This window comes from Ursus americanus, chromosome 18 (genome assembly GCF_024610735.1).
Source record: "Ursus americanus isolate L20-20 chromosome 18, mUrsAme1.1.p, whole genome shotgun sequence".
Taxonomy (NCBI): domain Eukaryota; kingdom Metazoa; phylum Chordata; class Mammalia; order Carnivora; family Ursidae; genus Ursus; species Ursus americanus.
In genome coordinates this window covers 47,773,804-47,794,282 of record NC_142144.1, presented here as the reverse complement: position 1 = coordinate 47,794,282, position 20,479 = coordinate 47,773,804, and the positions used below count along the sequence as shown (strand labels likewise).

At 36.8% G+C, this 20,479-nt stretch overlaps 1 protein-coding gene across 5 annotated transcripts in view; it reads left to right on the top strand.

The window, feature by feature from the left end:
* DENND4C (DENN domain containing 4C) overlaps positions 1–20,479 on the top strand; it is a 125,935-nt gene that overhangs the window by 11,158 nt on the left and 94,298 nt on the right. For 2 of the 5 annotated variants that reach the window (XM_087869617.1, XM_087869615.1), the window contains exons 2-3: positions 11,631–11,797; positions 18,088–18,409. In XM_087869617.1, the coding sequence (XP_087725743.1) occupies positions 18,105–18,409 (305 nt within the window). In that variant the 5' untranslated portion in view covers positions 11,631–11,797; positions 18,088–18,104. Of the gene's footprint in view, positions 1–8,583; positions 11,572–11,630; positions 11,798–18,087; positions 18,410–20,479 lie in introns of all 5 variants that reach the window. The other 3 variants (XM_045780742.2, XM_045780745.2, XM_087869616.1) reach the window with 2 other exon arrangements.

Below are 20,479 nucleotides of genomic sequence, written 5' to 3'. Positions count from 1 at the left end.
TTTTTAAAATTTTAGCCATTCTAATAGATGTGTATTGGTGTCTCTTTTCAATTTGCATTTCTCTAATGACACTGAGCATTTTTCCATATACATATTTATCATGTGTAGATTGTCGTCTTTGTTGAGGTATATGTTCAAATCTTTTCTCTATTTCTTTTTTGTTTATTGGGTTGTTTGTTTTCTTACCGTTTAGTTTTCTGTATATTTAGTATACCTGTCCTTTATCAGGTATGTGTTTTGCAAATATTTTTTCACACTCTGTAGCTTGTCATTTCATTCTTTTCACAGTGTCTTTCATAGAACAGAAGTTTTTAATAGAGTCTACCTTATTTTTTACTTCATGGATTATGGTTTTTGTATCTGAAAACTCATCGCCAAACCCAAGATCACATGTATTTTCTCCTAAATTTTTTTTTTTTTTTTTTTAAGATTTTATCTATCTGACAGAGAGAGAGACAGCTAGTGAGAGAGGGAACTCAAGCAGGGGGAGTGGGAGAGGAAGAAAGAGGCTCATAGCGGAGGAGCCCGATGTGGGGCTCGATCCCAGAACTCCGGGATCACGCCCCGAGCCGAATGCAGATGCTTAACCGCTGTGCCACCCAGGTGCCCCCTCCTACATTTTCTTCTGGAAGTTTATAGTGTTGCATTTTATATTTAGGTCTATGATCCATTTTAAATTACTTTTTGTAGAAGGTGTAAGATCTCAGTCTAAATTTTTTTTTTTTTTGCAAGTGGAGATACAATTTTCTACCACTATTGGTTGAAAGACTACTTTCTCCATTGAATTGCCTTTGCTCCTTTGTCAGAGGTCAGTCATCCTTTAACTTTTAACACATTTATGTCTCTCTATTTAAAATGTGTTTCCTAGAGATAGCTTAGAGTTGAGTCTTATTTTATTTCTTTTATCTAGTCCAGTAAGTTCTTTTAATAGGAGTCTTTAGACCACTTAAAATTTAAAAAATCAGTTTTATTGGGGCGCCTGGGTGGCACAGCGGTTAAGCGTCTGCCTTCAGCTCAGGGCGTGATCCCGGCGTTACGGGATCGAGCCCCACATCAGGCTCCTCTGCTATGAGCCTGCTTCTTCCTCTCCCACTCCCCCTGCTTGTGTTCCCTCTCTCGCTGGCTGTCTCTATCTCTATCAAATAAATAAATAAAATCTTAAAAAAAGAATAAAATCAGTTTTATTGAGTTCTAACTTACACATCATAAAATTCACCCATTAAAAGGGTACAATTCAGTGGTTCTTAGTACTATTTACAGAATTTTCCTGCCATCAGTGTAATCTCATTTAGTGCATTTTCATCACCACAGAAAGAAACCTTGTGTCCATTGCAGTCACTGTCTTACCCCCCACTTGCCCACCGCAGCCCTAGGCAACCACTAATCTATTTTCTGTCCCTAAAGATTTGCCTATTCTGGATATTTCATAAAATGAAATCATACAGTATGTAATCTTTTGCAGCTAGCTTTCATTTACGATAAGGTTCTTGAGGTTCATTCCTGTTGTATAAGAAATTCATTCCTTTTTTTTAAATTGTGGCAAAATTCACATAAAATTTACTATTTTAACTGGGTGGGGGATGGGCAAAATAGATGAGGGGGAATGAAAGATACAGGCTACCAATTATGGAATGTATAAGTCATGGGGTGAAGGTACACAGCATAGGGAATATAGTCAGTGGTATTGTAATAGCATTGTGTGGTGATAGATACTAGGTATGTGGTGATCATAACATAATGTGTAGACTTGTGGAATCACTGTGTTGTACACCTGAAAATAATGTAATGTTGTGTGTTAACTATACTTCAGTTAAAAAAAAGTGAAAAAAGCTCACCATTTTAACAATTTAAAAATGCCCAATTCAGTGGCATTTAGTACATTCACAGTGTTACACAATCATCAACCACTATCTAGTTCCAGAATATTTTCATCACCCCAAAAGGAAACTCTTTTCCCTTTAAGCAGTCACTCCCCATATCCCCCCCACCCCCCAGGCCCTGGCAACCACTAGTCTGCTTGCTTTTTCTATGGTTTTGCCTATTCTGGATATTTCCTATAGATGAAATTGTGCAGTATGTGACTTTTTAAAAAATTGAGGCAAAGTTGATATAAAACATATTAGTTTCAAGTGTATAGCATAGTAATTCGATTTTTGTATACATTACAAAGCGTAGTCTAGGGGCACTTGGGTGGCTCAGTCTGTTGGGTGGCTGCCTTTGGCTCTGGTCCTGATCTTAGGGTCCTGGGATTAAGCCCCATATCGGGCTCCCTGCTCAGTAGGGAGCCACATCTCCCTCTCCCTCTGCTGCTCCGCTCTGCTTGTGCTCTCTAGCTCATGCTCTCTCTCAAATAAATGAATAAAATCTTTAAAAAAATGCACAAAAAACCCCCAAAGTATAGTCTAGTTATCATCTGTTACCATGCAATTGACGCTCTTGACCCATTTCACCCACCGTGAATCCCTTTCCCTTATGGTAATGACTGATCTTTTCTCTATATCTCTTGAGTTTTTTGTTTTTTTTTTTAAAGATTTTATTTATTTATTCGACAGAGATAGAGACAGCCAGCGAGAGAGGGAACACAAGCAGGGGGAGTGGGAGAGGAAGAAGCAGGCTCATAGCGGAGGAGCCTGATGTGGGGCTCGATCCCATAACGCCGGGATCACGCCCTGAGCCGAAGGCAGACGCCCAACCACTGTGCCACCCAGGCGCCCCTCCATATCTCTGAGTTTTGTTTTGTTTTTTAGATTCCACACAGAAGTAAAATCATATAGTGTCTGTCTTTCTCTGTCTGACTTATTTCACTTAGCGTAATACCCTCAAGGTCCATCCATGTTGTCACAAATGCAGGATTTCCTTCTTTTTATGGCTGAGTAATATTCCAGTGTGTGTGTGTGTGTGTGTGTGTGTGTGTGTGCACACACACACACACACACATCTTTAGCCATTCATCCATCTGTGGACATTTAAGTTGTTTCCATATCTTGACTATTGTAAATAATGCTGCAGTGAATATAGGGGTGAATATATCTTGTGAATTAATTTTTTGTTTTCTTTGGATAAATATCCAGAAGTGGAATAACATGGTGTTTCTGTTTATTTTGGGGAACCTCCATATTGCACCAATTTATATTCCCATTGATAGTGGACAAGTGTTCTTTTTTCCACATTCTTGCCCAACACTTGTTTCTTTTTGATAATTGCTATTCTAACAGGTATAAGGTAATACCTTATTGTGGTTTTGATTTACATTTCCCTGATAATTACTGATGTAGTATCATTAATAGCTGAATGCTTTCTAGGTTCATCCATGTTAGAGCATATATTAGTAGTACTTCATTCCTTTTATGGCTGATAATCTAGTGCATGAAAACCACATTTTGTTTCTTGATTCTGACTTGATAGAATCAAGTTGGGTTGTTTCTGCATTTTGGCTATTTTAAGTAGTGCTGCTATGAGTATTTTTTTTTTAAAAGATTTTATTTATTTATTTGACAGAGATAGAGACAGCCAGCGAGAGAGGGAACACAAGCAGGGGGAGTGGGAGAGGAAGAAGCAGGCTCATAGCGGAGGAGCCTGATGTGGGGCTCGATCCCATAACACCGGGATCACGCCCTGAGCCGAAGGCAGACGCTTAACCGCTGTGCCACCCAGGCGCCCCTGCTATGAGTATTTGTATACTAGTTTTTATGGGGACATATTTTTCATTTGTCATGATAGTGACGTAAATTTAGTGAAATTATTGATAAGGTTGGGTTTGAATCTATTACATTGCTATTTATTTTATTTTATTTTATTTTTCCTTGCTGTTTTTAATTTGTCCTATCTGTTCTTTTTTTTTTTTTAAGATTTTATTTATTTATTTGACAGAAAGCTTAAGAAGGTGGAGTGGCAGGCAGAAGCAGGCTTCTAGCTGAGCAGAGAGCGTGACATGGGACTCTATCCCAATCATGACCTGAGCTGAAGGCAGACTCTTAACCAAGTGAACCACCCAGGTGCCCCTGTTCTTTTTGGATTGAATATATTTTAGTATTCTATTTATCTCTGTATTGTCTTGTTATCTATATGTCTTTTTTTTTTTAAGTAGTTGCCTTAGGGCTTATAAACGCATCTTTATAACTCACCACAGTTTATCTTCAAGTAGTATTATACTGTGTCATGTATAACCTAGGACTCTTTTTTTTTTTATAAGATTTTATTTATTTATTTGACAGAGAGAGACAGCCAGCGAGAGAGGGAACACAAGCAGGGGGAGTGGGAGAGGAAGAAGCAGGCTCCTAGCGGAGAAGCCTGATGTGGGGCTCGATCCCAGAACGCTGGGATCACGCCCTGAGCCGAAGGCAGACGCTTAACGACTGTGCCAGCCAGGCGCTCCTCTTTTTTTCTTTTCTTTTTTTTTTAAAGATTTAATGTATTTGAGAAAGAGCACGAGCAGGCGGAGGGCAGAGGGAGAGGGATGGGGAGCCCGATATGGGGCTCGATCCCAGGACTCCAAGATCACGACCTGAGCTGAAGTCAGATGCCCACCGACTGAGCCACCCAGGTGCCCCAATGACCTAGGACTCCTAATTAAGTACAATTCTATTCTCTTCCATTCTTCCTCATCATTAAAAACAGAATAATACTAGTTCTACCTTATTGGGTTGTTACGAGTGTGAAATGAGTTAATGCATGTAAGATACTTTGAACATAGCTCATGCTTTTATTTATATTGGGAATAATAGAAGAAAACTTCATTAGAATTTCTGAACTCCAGAGCTTGTTTCTTTTCCTGTCTGCGTCAGCTTCCTACTTCCATGATCACACCCAAGACTATCGGTTCTCAATTCTGGCTGTACATTGCAGTTAACTGAGCAGCTTAAAAATATTTATGGTACTATGCCACCCTCAAATTCTTACTTTATTGGTTTAATAGGTATTTTTTAAAGTGTTCCAGCTGGTTCCATTGTGTAGTTAGTGTGAAAAACGATTACCCTAGACTTTATGACCATAATCTGTCACTGAAAGTATTTTAAGCATCTAACTGATTTTTGTCTCCTCTTTGGCCACCTTATCTACTCTGGTACCCTGTTCTGATATTCTTTAGATTCCATTGAGGTCCAGGCCATTAGCCACATCACTTTTTCACTGTCATCCCCCACGTATAGTAATTTCTTTCTTTATCCAGTTACATTGGTTCAGTGAATAAAAATTTTAATGCCTACAAGTGTTCTGTACCATTTCATGGGATCAAGTTACCAATTCCCTCATTTCTCTCTTCCTTCACTATAATTGAGGTAAGGGGTGCCTGGGTGGCTCAGTCGGTTAAGCTCCAGACTCTTGATTTCAGCTCAGGTCAGGATCTTAGGGTTGTGGGATCTGGCCTTTTGTCGGTTCCGTGCTCAGTGTGGAGTCTGTAGTCTGCTTGGGATTCTCTCTCTCCCTCTCCCTTTGCTCCTTTCTCCGCTCATGTGCTCTCTTTCTTCAAGATTTTATTTATTTATTAGAGAGAGAAAGAGGGAGAAAACACAAGTGGGGAAAGGGGCAGAAGGGGAGGGAGAAGCATACTCCTCACTGAGCGGGAAGCCTGATGCAGGGCTCGATCCCAGGACCTCGAGTTCATGACCTGAGCCACCGAGGCACCCAAAATAAATAAAATCTTTAAAAACAACAACAACAACAACCTATAACTGAGGCAAAACTTCAATTCTGATTAATTCATTACTTTGCCAACTCCACTTCCTTGAACCTGAGCAGCTGAGTGTGATTGGAGAAAACAAGAGTGCTGACTGGTCTCACTTTAAATTTATGGCCACAAATATCACTTGTGCCCCCAGCATTACCTCCTCATTTTGCTCTTCCACTTTCACTAAGAAGACCATTTAATCTCTTTTCTTTCCATACTCTTGGCCATATACATATGTATGCCTTACTTTTGCAAAGAGGTCTTCCCTGATTGCACTGTAAAAATAAGCCCTTCTGTTATCACTTTCTTTCCCTCTGTTTTGCTTTATTTTTCTTCATAGTACTTACATTTTCTGAAATTATGTATTTATAAGTTTATACTTGTTTACTGATTATTTCCCAACTATGATGTAAGTTCCATAAAGACAGGGCATTTGGTGTTTTCATTGCTTCAATTCCCAGCATTTAGAGCAATGTCTGAGGCTCGGTAATAGGTCATTAATAAACCAGCAGTGATTGATTAGCAAGCATAAGAGCTCATTCGTATTAGCCACAAAACTCTAAAATACTAATGAATAATCTACACAAGACCTGAATGAAAAAGATTATACTTTGCTTAAAAGCTTTTTTTTAAAAAAGACCTGAATGAAATGGAGAGTCATACCATGCTCCTGAGTAGGGAACTTAATATTGTAAAGATGCCCATTCTCCTTAAATAAACTGTGTTTTGAGCAGTTCTAAAAAAGATCTCAGCTCCCACCCCTGTCCTCTCCCCAACCTCCACTGAAACTTGATAAACTTAGATGAATAAGGCTGGAAAGTCTTTAAAAAAAAGGGGGGTGGGTGGTGAAGAGGAGGTTTATCTGCCAGATCAGAAAACATTTAGAGCTATTATAATTACCTATGGGTGATACCAGCTTGAAAATTGGCTAATGAAACAAAACAAAGGTTGGCTTTTATAGGATTATATAAGACATTAGTATATGAGAAAGATGAGAAAAGAATTATTCAGTAAGTTAACCTTTCTGTAATACGTAGAGGACGCTGTTCTAAATTTTATTCTGTAGAGCATTTTTTCTTTTTTTTTTCTTTTTGTGTTTTTTTACATTTAAATTCAGTTAACTAACATATAATGTATTATTTGTTTCAGGGCTACAGGTCTGAGATTCATGTCTTATATAATACCCAGTGCTCATTACAACCCATACCATCCCCAGTGTCCATCACCCAGTTATCCCATTCCCCCATCCTCCTCCCCTCCAGCAACCCTCAGTTTGTTTCCTAAGATAAGAGTCTCTTACAGTTTGTCTCCCTCTCTGGGTTCATCTTGTTTCATTTTTTCCTCTCTTCCCCTATGATCCTCTGCCTTGTTTCTTTTCTTTTTTTTTTTTTCTTTTTTTTTTAAAGATTTTATTTATTTATTCGACAGAGATAGAGACAGCCAGCGAGAGAGGGAACACAAGCAGGGGGAGTGGGAGAGGAAGAAGCAGGCTCATAGCGGAAGAGCCTGATATGGGGCTCGATCCCATAACGCCAGGATCACGCCCTGAGCTGAAGGCAGGCGCTTAACCACTGTGCCACCCAGGCGCCCCCTCTGCCTTGTTTCTTAAATTCTACATATTAGATTATATGATAATTGTCTTTTTCTGATTGACTTATTTCACTTAGCATAATACCTTCTAGTTCCAACCCTGTTGCTGCAAATGGCAAGATCTCATGTTTTGATGGCTGCATAATATTCCATTGGGTATATATATACACACCCCATCTCCTTTATCCATTCATCTGTCAGTAGACATCTGGGCTCTTCCCATAGTTTGGCTATTGTGGACATGTTGCTATAAACATTGGGGGGGCAGGTGCCCCTTTGGATCACTAAATTTATATCTTTGGAGTAAATACCCAGTAGTGCAATTGCTGGATTGTAGGGTAGCTAGCTCTATTTTCAACATTTTGAGGAACCTCCATACAGTTTTCCAGAGTGGCTGCACCAGCTTGCATTCCCACCAACAGTGTAGGAGGGTTCCCCTTTCTCCAGGTCCTTACCAACATCTGTCGTTTCCTGACTTGTTAATTTTAGCCATTCTGACTGGTGTGAGGTAGTATCTCATTGTGGTTTTGATTTGTATTTCCCTGATGCCGAGTGATGTTGAGCACTTTTTCATGTGTCTATTGGCCATTTGGATGTCGTCTTTGTAGAAATGTCTATTCACATCAGAAGGCATGTAATATCAGTTTGACTAATCATTAATGATGTTAATTTTGATTATTTGGCTAAAGTGGTGACCACCAGCTTTCTCTGGTGATACATTTTCTTCTTTTTTTCTTAGAGAGGGTGCGGAAGAGCAGAGATAAAATCTTAAGCAGGCTCTGACAGGGCTGATCCCACAACACCGAGGTCTTTACCTGAGTCGAAATCAAGAGTTGGATTCTTAACCAACTGAGCCACCCACGCACCCTGATACATTTTATTCTCTTGTAATTATTAGTATGTCTGGGAAAAGGCCTTGAGACTGTATAAATATCCTGTATTCAACAGCCTTCTGCCCAGAGATTTTAGCATCTGCTGGTAATTCTTGCTTGAAACTGAATACTGTGATGATTGTAAAATGGTTTTTGATCATTCATTCTATGTTTATTAGTTGGCATTCTGTTGTGAAGAAACTTCTTTCCCTCCCCCTCATTCATTTATTTTATAATATCAGTGTAGACTCAAGGATTAAAAAAAACCAGTGTGTTATAATCTATTATTATCATTCATTTTGATGCTAAAATTATTCCCAGTCTGGTTAGTGGGAGACTCTTCAAGCTAGATCCTGTGTCCTTTTGATAGGACCACATTAGTCTTTGAGTAGTGTTTTTTTCCTTCTTAAGGTGTTCTAGGTATATCTCATGCCTTTTTTTTTTTTTTTTTTTAAGTTGGCTCCACACCCAGCATGGAGCCCAGCATGGGGCTTGAACTCAAAACCGTGATATCAAGACCTGGCCGAAATCAAGTTTGACACTTAACGGACAGAGCCACTCAGGCTCCCCTATCTTGTGCTTTTCTTGCCCAGCCTTGGAATTGGTCATTTCTCCAAGGAGGTCTAGTATCCTTTGATGAGGAATGGTTTTAAGAAACAAAGATTTAGGTGCTGAGTATGTTTGTTGCTGGTGGGGCGACACTGTTTTTGGGTTTCCTTTTCAGTAATAGGAGACATACACACATACACTTTTAACAGCTTTATTGATAAATAATTCACATATCACACAATTCACCTATTTAAAGCATATAATTCATTGGTTTTTAGTGTAGTCACAGATTGCTTAGCCATTACCACAATCAATTTTATCACCCCAAAAAAGAAACCCCATGCCCGTTAGAGTCATTCCCCATTTCCCCCATCCCCCCAATCTAGGCAGCTACAAATCGACTTTCTCCTTTTATAGATTGCCTATTTTGGACATTTCGTATAAATGGAACCATACTATATGTGGTATTTTGTGACTGACTTCTTCTTCTTAGTGTCATGTTTTAGGGTTTATCCATGTTTAGCATGTATCAGTACTTAATTCCTCTTTACTGCTGAAGATAGTCCATTATATGGATGTACTGCATTTTATTTGTCCCCTCATCTGTTGGTGGACATTTGGGCTATTTCCATTTTTTGTCTAGTATAAATAATGTTGACACACATATTTAAAATTTATTTATTTATTTTTAATTAATTAATTTATTGAGAGAGTGAGAACGAGAGAGATCACAGAGGGAGAGGGAGAAGAGAAGCAGACTGTCCACTGAGGAGGGAGCCCGATGTAGGGCTCGATCCCAGGACCCCGAGATCATGACCCGAGCTGAAGGCAGACGCTCAACTGACTCAGCCACCCAGCACCCCTAAAAATTTTTGTTATTGAATTATTTTAGGTTTACTGAAAAGTTGAAAAGATAGTACAGAGAATTCCTGTATTCCTCTATAGTTAACATCTTACATTACCAAAGTACATTTGTCAAAACTAAGACAACATTGTTATATTGCTTTTAACTAAAATCCAGATTTTATTTTAATCTCACTAGTTTTTATGTTAATGTGCTTTTTCTGTTCTATATTCCAGTTCACGGTACCACATTACATTTAGTGCATACGTATTTTAAAATCGTGAGTTCATACTGATGCCTCTAATTCTGTGGCAGTACACATACTCTTAGTTGCCCTCTCCCATCCTGTATTTATCGCTCTCTTTTCTCACAGTAAGAATTCTGGCTTCCAACAATCGTTCAGATATAGAGTATGTACAGAATAATGTTTGAATTGCTGCAGCCATACCACTATGTCTGAGGTTAGGATTTCTTTTTCAGTTCTTTAGGTTAAATTGTTTAAATTATCTGCATTAGTTCTATTTTTCATTGCCTTTTATGTGATTATATTGTCAATTTGGTATACAATTAGTTTTATTGGCTTATATATTATTAATGGTGAAGTTAGGTATTTAACCACGTCAAAAAGTTTTTTTTAAAGATTTTATTTATTCATTTGAGAGAGAGTGAGCACAAGCAGTAGAGGCAGAGGGAAAGGGAGAAGCAAACTCCCCACTGAGCTGGGAGCCGGACGTGGGGCTCCGTTCCAGGCCCTGGAGATCATGAAGGCAGATGCTTAACCATCTGAGCCACCCAGGTGCCCCTCAAAAAAAATTTTTTAATGGAATTTAGAAATTGTTCTTTTCTAGACTTTTAATTTAAACTTTACAGTGACTATATCCTGCTTAATGTGTTTTGTTTGAACTTAGTATTGTTTACAAGAATTCTGAATTAGTTGCCGATATTTTAGAACATGGAGATTTACATAAATATCCTGATTTCTGGCTTCTTTTAAGAAGGCAAAAAAGAAATTCTGGTTTTGCCAAGTCCATTTGGCAACAATTGGATGATCTGACTAGTAGTGGCTGCCTCTGTTCTCTAGTTCCCACGACTCTTACATCCTGCTTGACCCCTTTAGGCATTTGTATTTGCAGCCTTTCTTTACAACCCTCCTTCTTTACAAAACTTTTCAGTGGCAGGTGCAACAGTAGAGAATTACACTGCTTTGTGTTCTGAAAAAGGAACTGATTTTGTCTGAAGTGACTTTTTTCAATTTTGTAATTTCATGACCCAGCCAGTGTAGCTAGCTCATGTTGATAATGCTTTCTAAATGGATTCACCAAGGCTCTATTTTAAATTGCTTAAATGTAGCAAATAACTTTGATAATACTGTACTCTCTTTGTGGTTTAAATGACATTCACCATTCATTCTCCATGGTTTGGAACACCAAGGAACACACATATATTTTTGAAGCCTTAAACAGATCTTTTTGTTACAGTGAGAGAATTGTGTAAACTACATTTAGCTTTATAGATTGACGTTACTGACATTTTGTTGATATTAACAGCATTTATTCATTAAAGTGTATGCCATTCTAAACAGTAGGGTGAAATGAAATTGATTCTGAAAGATTATCTTAGCAGTAGTTGGAAAATGAAATTTAATTATTAGACTCTGTACCTGTTAGTTTTTATAAATAATGTTTTTCAAAAGCTTTTGTTAATACAGAATAATTTTTATTGGAGATAGAGAAGGCCGTTTCATAATGATAAAGGGGTCAGTTAATCAAAAGGACATAGCAATTCTACATGTTTATGCCCTTAATAATGGAGCTTCAAAATATATGAAGCAAAAACTGGTAAGAATTAAAAGAAATAGACAAATCTGCAATTATAGTCAGAGATTTTAATATTGTTCTCTTAATAATAGAACAAGTGGACAGAAAATCAGTAAGGATATAGTAGACTTGAACAACACTATTAATGTACTTGATTGACATTTGTAGAGCCCTCTGTCCAACAACAGAATACACATGCTGAAGTGCTAAAGTACACATGGTGTATTTATCAAGGTAGGCCATATTCTTTTTATTTTTATTTTTTTTAAAGATTTTATTTATTTTTTCGACAGAGATAGAGACAGCCAGCGAGAGAGGGAACACAAGCAGGGGGAGTGGGAGAGGAAGAAGCAGGCTCCTAGTGGAAGAGCCTGATGCGGGGCTCGATCCCATAACGCCGGGATCACGTCCTGAGCCGAAGGCAGACGCTTAACCGCTGCGCCACCCAGGCGCCCCCAAGGTAGGCCATATTCTTACCCATAAAACGAGTCTCAATAAATGTAAAAGAATTCAAGTTTTACATAGTATATTCTCTGACAACAGTGTAATTAAATTAGAAATTAATAACCCGAGATTCTTAGAAAATTCCTGAGTACAAAATTTGGAAACTAAAAAACATACTTTTAAATAGTCCATTGGTCAAAGAAAATACTTTAAGAAAGGGAAATTAAAAAGTGTTTTGAACTGAATAAAAAGAAGACATACACAAATTTTTGGATGCCACTAAAACATTACTTGTGGGATTTATAACATGAAATACCTACAATAGAGAAGAAGAATGGTTTCCAATCAGTGACCTCAGCTTCCGCCTTAAGAAACTAGAAAAAGAAGAACGAATTAAATTTTGCATAAACAGAGGGAAGGAAATAATGAAGATCAAAATAGAAATCAATGAAGTATAAAACAAAAGCAATAGAGAAAAATTAATGAAACCAAAAGCTGTCTTAGGGAAGGTCAATAAAATTGATAAATTTCTGGGTGCCTGGGTGGCTCAGTTGGTTAAGCGTCTGCCTTCAGGGTCCCAGGATCAGGCCCTGCATCAGGCTCTCTGCCCACTGGGGAGTCTGCTTCTCCCTCTCCTGCTCCTCACCCCCAGCCCCAGCTCGTGTTCTCTCTCTCTCTCTCTCAAATAAATAAATAAAATCTTAAAAAAAAACTGATGCATTTCTAGCCAGACTGGTGAGGAAAAAAGGAGACCCAAATTAATAATATTGGGAATGAGAGAGGTGACATCACTACATATTCTACAGATATTAAAAGTATAATAAGGAACTATTATGAACAGCTTTGTGCCAATAAATATGACAATTTAGGTGAAATGGACAAATTTCTTGGAAGACACTGCTATAGACTGACTGTCCCCTCCCCCCCTTCAGATGTTGAAACCTAATCCCCAGGGTGATGGTATTTGGAGGTGAGGCTTTAGGAGGTATTTCAGTCCTGAGGGTAAAACCCTCACGAGGGGAATTAGTGCCTTTCGTAAAAGAGATGCCAGAGAGATCCCTTGCTCCTTTCCATTATGTGAAGTTACAGTGGAAAGACAGCGTTCTAGGAACTAGGAAGCCAGCCCTCACTATACAGTGAATCTGCCAGTGCCTTGACCTTGGACTTCCCAATCTCAAGAACTGTGAGAAATAAATTTCTGTTGTTTATAAGCCTTCCAATCTATGGTATTCTGGCATAGCAGCCTGAATGGACACAAACGATGAAAGTTTATTCAAGAGAAAGTAGGTAACCTGAATAGCCTATATGTGTTAAAGGAATTGAATTTTTAGTTATAAAAACCTACCTACAAAGAAAACTCCAGACCCAAATGATTTTGCAGGTGAATTCTATCAAATATTTAAGGAAGAAATAATACCAATTCTATACAAACTGCCCCAGAAACTTGAAGAGGAGGAAGTTCTTCCTAGCTCATTCTGTGACACTATCATTACCTTGGTACCAAAACCAGATAAAGACATTACAAGAAAACTACAGACCAGTATCCCTCATTAACATACATAAATTTTCAAGCAAAATTTTAGCAAATAGAATGCAAGAATATAAAAGGGGATAATATATCATGACCAAGTGGGGTTTATTTTAGGAATGCAGTGTTGATTAATAATTTGAAAATTAATCATTGTAGTTCACTATGTTAAACAAAGATAGAGAAATGTTTCTTGTCAGTAGATGCAGAAAAAGTGTGTGATAATGTCTAACATCTATTCCTGATAAAGTCTAAGGATTAGAAAGGAACTTTCTTAACTTGATAAAGAGCATTTATGAAAAACCTACAAGTAACATCATATTTATTGATAAAAGACTGAATGCTTTCCCTGTAAGATTAGGAACAAAATGAAGATGTCCGCTCTCAACATTTCTCTCTTTAAAAAAAAAAAATCATTGATTTATTTAAGTAATGTCTGCACCCAGCATAGGGCTTGAACTCACGACCCTGAAATCAAGAGTCACGTGCTTTACTGACTGAGCCAGCCAGGTGCCTCTCCTTTTTTCTTTTTTTTCCCTTTTTAATCAAAGAAATGTGTATTAAAATCTCTCTATACCAATTTTACTCTAACACTATAAACATAAATACAGTTGTAACTCTCACTGAACCATAGATAGATGACTGTTGCCAGGGTAAATTGGTATGTTCTTTTGAAAAGGCAAGAAGTATATAATAGTTGTTACACATTGATTTATATACTATGATCTGGAAAGCTGATTCTGGGAGTTTACTCTGTAACTTAACTGAAGCCCAGAAGGTTAATATGGAGAGATGCTTATTGATACATTTTCTTTTTTTTTTTTCTTTTTTACTCTAGCAAATATACATAACATTTATCATTTTAACCATTTGTAAGTATACGTTTCAGTGGCATTAAATACATTGGCAGTGTTGTATAACCATTGCCACTGCTATACCCAAAACTTTTCCATCATCCCCAACATAAACTCTGTCCCCATTAAACAATAACTTTCCATTCTTCCCCCTCCCAGCCCCTGGTAACCTCTACTTTATGTCTCTATGAATTTATTCAGTGTACCTTATATAGGAACCATATAATATTTGTTCTTCTGTGTCTTTCTGAGTTATTTCACTTAGCATAAAGCTTTCAGAGTTCATCCATGTTACAGCACTTATCAAATTCAGTTCCTTTTTATGACAATAATATTCTGTAATTGTAATGATATGTCACATTATGTTTATCCATTCATTTTTTGGATGGATATTTGGGTTTTTACCATTGGTTATTGTGAATAATGCTGCTATGACTAATGATCCTGAGCACCTTTCATGTGCTTATTGGTCATTTGTATATCTTCTTTGGTCATCATTTCTTTTGAACACTCTACTGGATGTTCTACCTAGTACAGTAAGACAAGAAAAAGAAATAAAAGGCATCTGTATTGGAAAGAAAGAAGTAAATTTGTCTTTATTGATGGGCACATTATGTAGAAAATTTGATGGTACCTACAAAACTCTACAACTTTGAAGCAACTGTATGAAGATTGCACTGTATAAGATCAAGATATTAAATCAATTGTATTTCTGTGTAGTAGCAAATAATTGGAAATTTAGTTAAAAAGGAAACAGTGTCATTTACAATAGCATTAATTATTACGTTGTTAAGCAAAATCCGAAGAGATGTGAGGGCCGTATGCTGTAAACATTGATGAGAGAAATTTTTACAAATCTAAGTAAGTGCAGAGATGAACCTTGTTCATGGGTTTGAAGACTTAATATTGACAGTCTTTCTTAAATTGACCTCCAGTTTCAACACAGTCCTAGTTAAAATCCTAGTAGCGTTTTTTGGTGGTAGAAATGGACAGGCTGGTTCCGAAATGCTTATTAAAATACAAAGGACCTAGAATAGAATAATCAAAACAATTTTGAAAAAGAACAGAGTTTGAAGACTAACACTTCCTGATTTCAAGATTTGTTATAAAGCTTCAGTAATCAAAATCATTTGGTACTGACGTATAGACAGATCAGTGGAATGAAGAATCCAGAGATGAATATAAACATATTGGGTGGTTGGTTTTTGAATAAAGGTACAAAGGCAAAACAGTGGAGAAAAGTTAGTTTTTTTAACCAGTGGTGCTGGAAAAATTGGATATCTATATATAAAAAGTGGATCTTTATTCATACGTCACACTATATACAAAAACTAACTCAAAATGGATCATAGACTTAAATGTAAAGCTTGAAATTATAAAACTTTTTGAGGAAAACATTGGAGAAAACCTTTGTGACTTTAGATTAGACAGTGATTTCTTAAATATGATACCACAAGCACGACCCATAAAAGAACAGATTGGTAAATTGGACTTCATCAAAAATAAAAACTTCTACTTTTCAAAAGGTACTATTAGAGTAAAAAAACAAGTCATAGATTGGGAGAAAATATTTGCTAAGCATATGCCTGATAAATGATTTTTCTATAGAATGTATAAAGAACTTTCAAAACTCAAGAATGGGGGTGCCTGGGTGGCTTAGTTGGTTGAGCGTCCGACTGTTGTTTCAACTCAGATGGTGATCTCAGGGTTGTGAGATTGAGCCCCATGTGAGGCTCCACGCTAAGGGGGCTGTCTGCCTGTCCCTCTCCCTCCCCCTCTGGCCCTCCCCCCACTAGTGCACAAGCTCTCTCCTTTTCTCTCCTTCTAAACTAAATTAAACAAACAAATAAATAAATAAAATCTTAAAAACAAAAAACAACTCAAGAATGAGTAAACAAACAGCCCAAGTAGAAAATGGGCAAAGATTTGAACAGAAACTTCAGTGAAGAAAATACATGGATGGAAAATAAGCACATGAAAATGTGGTTAACATCACTAGTCATTAGAAAGATGCATATTAATGATTGCCTGGGTGGCTCAGCCAGGTAAGCATCAGACTCTTGATCTCAGGGTTGTGAGTTCAAGCCCTGAGTTGGGCTCCATGCTAGTTGTGGAGCCTACTTGGAAAAAAAAAAGATACAAATTAAAATGATAGTTAAGTATCACTAAAGGCATGTTAGAGTGTCGCCATTTAAAAGACCGTATATAGAGCTATAGAGAGGATTTAGAACAACTGGAAGTCTCATATACTGATGGTAGGAATATAAAATGGTATCCTCAGTCTAGGAAACTATTTAGCAGTTTTTTAGAACTGTATATACCTTGCAGGTGATCTAGTCCTTTCGTCTTAAGAATTGACCTAAGGTGAATGAAAGCTTATGCCCATAAGGCTTATACGTGGGTGTTTATGACAGCTTTATTCGTAATAACTCCAAACTGAAAATAACCCTAATGTCTATTAATAAGGTAACTAGGTAAACATATTGTGGTACACTCAACAGTGGAATACTGCTTAGCAATAGAGAGGAATGAGGGGCACCTGATAGGGCATGCAACTCTTCATTTTGGGGTTGGGAGTTGGGTATAGAGATTACTTTAAAAAATATTTAAAAAAATATACAAAGGAATGAACTATTGATACAAACAACAGTATGAATGAATCTTAAAATAATTATGAAAAAAGAATACATACTATATGATTCCATGTACATCAGTTCTAAAAACTAATGACAAAGCAGATTACTCGTTGCCTGGGGAGGAAGGGATATATGAAAATTTGGGGTTTTGATGGATATGTTTGCTATCTTGATTGTGGTAATGATTTCTCAGGTGTATGTATCTATGGAAATTTATACTTTAAATATGGACATTTTATTGTATGTAGTTTATACTTAAATAAAGTTGTTTTTAAAAAGCACATAAAATCCATGGAAATATTTAAAACCTCAGAAGTTTAATTTTATTTTTAGAGGTGCTGAGTTTAGAGATAATAGAAATCTTGACTCAATGTTCATAATGTCTGGGTTTCTACCGTGTATTACCTTAATACAATACAGTCTCTTAATATGTGTTTTATATAATTTTGTCTTCTTTAGTTATAGTATTTTATGCTCTGTCTGGTATTTATGTAGGAAATACATAGTGATTCCTAGACTGACTTAATTTACATGGTGTTCCCATAAAGTTTCTTTTTTTTTTTTTTTTTAAAGATTTTGTTTATTTATTTGACAGAGATAGAGACAGCCAGCGATAGAGGGAACACAGCAGGGGGAGTGGGAGAGGAAGAAGCAGGCTCCCAGCGGAGGAGCCCGATGTGGGGCTCCATCCCCTAACGCCGGGATCACGCCCTGAGCCGAAGGCAGCCGCTTAACCGCTGTGCCACCCAGGCGCCCCCCCCATAAAGTTTCTTAACTAGAAGGGACAGGCTCCTAACTGGATTAGGAAGCCAGTTTGATTACCTTCATTATTATTACCTTTATTTTTTTTGTCTTAGACCTTGACTTAATTCATGATGAACTCAATTCATTTGTTTAAATGTGAAGCTTAGCTTTAGGAATTTTGTAACCTAAAAGAGAATGATTTTTTAAATGATCTGAATATTGTTCATTAAGTGCATTTTGTTGAAGCACTGTAGCCCATAGCCCACTTCTGACAGTTTGATTATTCTTAACAGGGCCTTGGCACATGAAAGGATCATAGTTGCCTTACAAATGAGTTGATGCTGTAAGCTTGTACTGTATAGTAGGTAAAAGCTGACAAGATAATACCAAAACAGGCTGCTTCTCTGGGAGGACAACAATTTGATTATAAATCCGGCTGGGAAATGTGCTTGTTGATAACTGTTAACTCAGGAGTGTTTATAAACTTTATAAAATAAAGTATTTTATTTAATGGAGGTCTTTTTTCTTTTTTTTCCTCTTCTAGGAAATACAGTAGCAACCATGATAGAAGACAAAGGGCCAAGAGTGACCGACTACTTTGTTGTGGCAGGTCTCACTGACACATCTACTCTTTTAGATCAAGAAGTAAATCGTTTAGATACTAAGTCAACTGGGCCTAAAGCTCCAATTACAGACATTGCAGTTATTAACAAATCTGCTGGGGAAACGGTACCTGAAGGTTACACCTGTGTTGAAGCCACTCCATCAGCTCTTCAAGCAAATTTGAACTATGGAAGTCTGAAAAGCCCAGAACTTTTCCTCTGTTATAAGAGAGCAAGAGATAAACCACCCCTTACCGACATTGGGTATGGTGACTTATTTTCTTTTGCTATAGTGAAGTAAATAACATTTATTCAAAGTGCATGGGAATAGAAATTTGAAATCCTTGATAGTTCTATTATTACTTGTTCCTTCAGAATCAAGTGTGGTAAGATACTACATATCTGTATCTACCCTTACTGAATTTCTTTGTATTGTACTTGAATCATTAGATCATTTCCTTTCAAAAGATTGAAATGAAGGCATTGGAGCCTGAAATGTGATTCCATTTCTCTTGTACTTTTCAGATAAGCTTATTAATTAAAAATAAAAGAACAAGAAGCTGTAATAAAAGACTATATTTTTAAGGAGCTACTTAGGTTATGTGATGAGGTTTTGTGAAGCCCTGAATTCATTTAACGAACATTCTTGTTTTAAAAAAAAAAAAAATTGTGCTGTGTGGCTTTTAGTCCCAGGAGGGAGGAGGTATTTACAGTTTAGAATGAGTATAATTGTTATGAGGTATTTAGTGTCTAGTCCACAGCAAGAGAAGTACATTCTTTGTAAAAGCCCTTTTTCCAAAAATGTCTACGTTGACCCTCTTTTGTAAATGAGATGTGCTTTTAGAATACCTATAATTATTACTTTAATAGGTATACATGTCATGTATTAAGCTGTTCTGTTTATTATAATTACCATCAGTTGGTAAAAACATATAGGTATTTGAGAGCATTAGGAAGTATTTGGGATCAGCTTGTCCATTTATGTAAAACATGAGATTGGAATTTTGGTGGGATTGCATTTAATGTATAGATCAAATTAGGGAGTACTGCCATTTTTATACCAGTTAAGTCTTCTAACTTACGAATGAGAGATAGCTTTCCCTTTATTTAGGTCTTTAATTTCTTTCAGCAATGTTTTACAGTTTTTAGTGTACAAGTCTTTCACCTCCTTGATTCATTTTATTCCTACATGTTTTATTCTTTTGAATTCTATTAAAAATGAATTGTTTTCTTAATTTCCTTTTTGGATTGTTCATTGCTATTGTATACAAACACAGCTGAATTTTAATTTCATATGTTAATCTTATACCCTGCAACTTTGCTGAATTTTTTAGCTCTAATAGCTTTCTTTTGGATATTCAGGGAGTTTTTAAATATATAGGGTCATGTCATTTACAAGTAGAGCTAGTTTTACTCCTTCCTTTGCAGTTTGTTATTTGCTGCCTTGTCTTATTGCTCTGACTAGAACTTAACGTACAGCGTTGAATAGCAGTAGTGAAAACAGGTGTCCTTGGCTCATTGCTGGTCTTAGGTGGAAAGCTTTCAGTCTTTCACCATTGAATATGATGTTAGCTGTGGGTTTTTCGTAAATGCCGTTTATCATATTAAGAAAGGTCCCTTCTATTTCTGATTTTATGAGAGATTTTATCATGACAGTGTGTTGGGATTTTTTTCAAATGCCTTTTCTTTGTTAATTGAGATCATGCAGGTATTTCTTTCTATTAATGTGATGTATTACATTGATTTTTCTTATTTTGAATCCTTTAATGTCATCACAATACCACACTGTAGAAATGATTAATTACTTAATATCACATATATCCAAATTTCCCTGATTGTCCCATGAAGTTGGTTTTTTTTTTTTTAATGGTTGCTGGTTTTTCTGATAATAGCTGTTCAGATATTAAAGTAGTGAGCTGCTCCGTTTGACCACCACTTGTCTTCATCACCTCCTTTACTTTTGCATTAAAGCTCTAGTGAGATGGTCCTAGGTCCTCATTAAGTTCAAATTTCCAAAGTTAGAGGATGATTTGTCCTTATCTTACTTGACCTTTATGCAGCATCCGTTTAACTCCTTTAGTTAACTCCTTTAGTTAACTCCTTTAGTTAACTCCTTTAGTATTGGCCACCCTGTTTAGCTCTGTGGTTTTCTTTCAACCCAGTACAGTTAGGATGGTAGTCATACAGCTTTATAGGATCATTAGGAACAGGAGCCAGGTTAGAAAAGTTTGAGGAATGATTGGAATTGGATTAATAGAGGCTTTTTTGAAAGCTTGACTTTAAGAGAAAGAGAAGATAGTTATGGGCCTTGTTATTCAAGATGTGGTCCTTGAA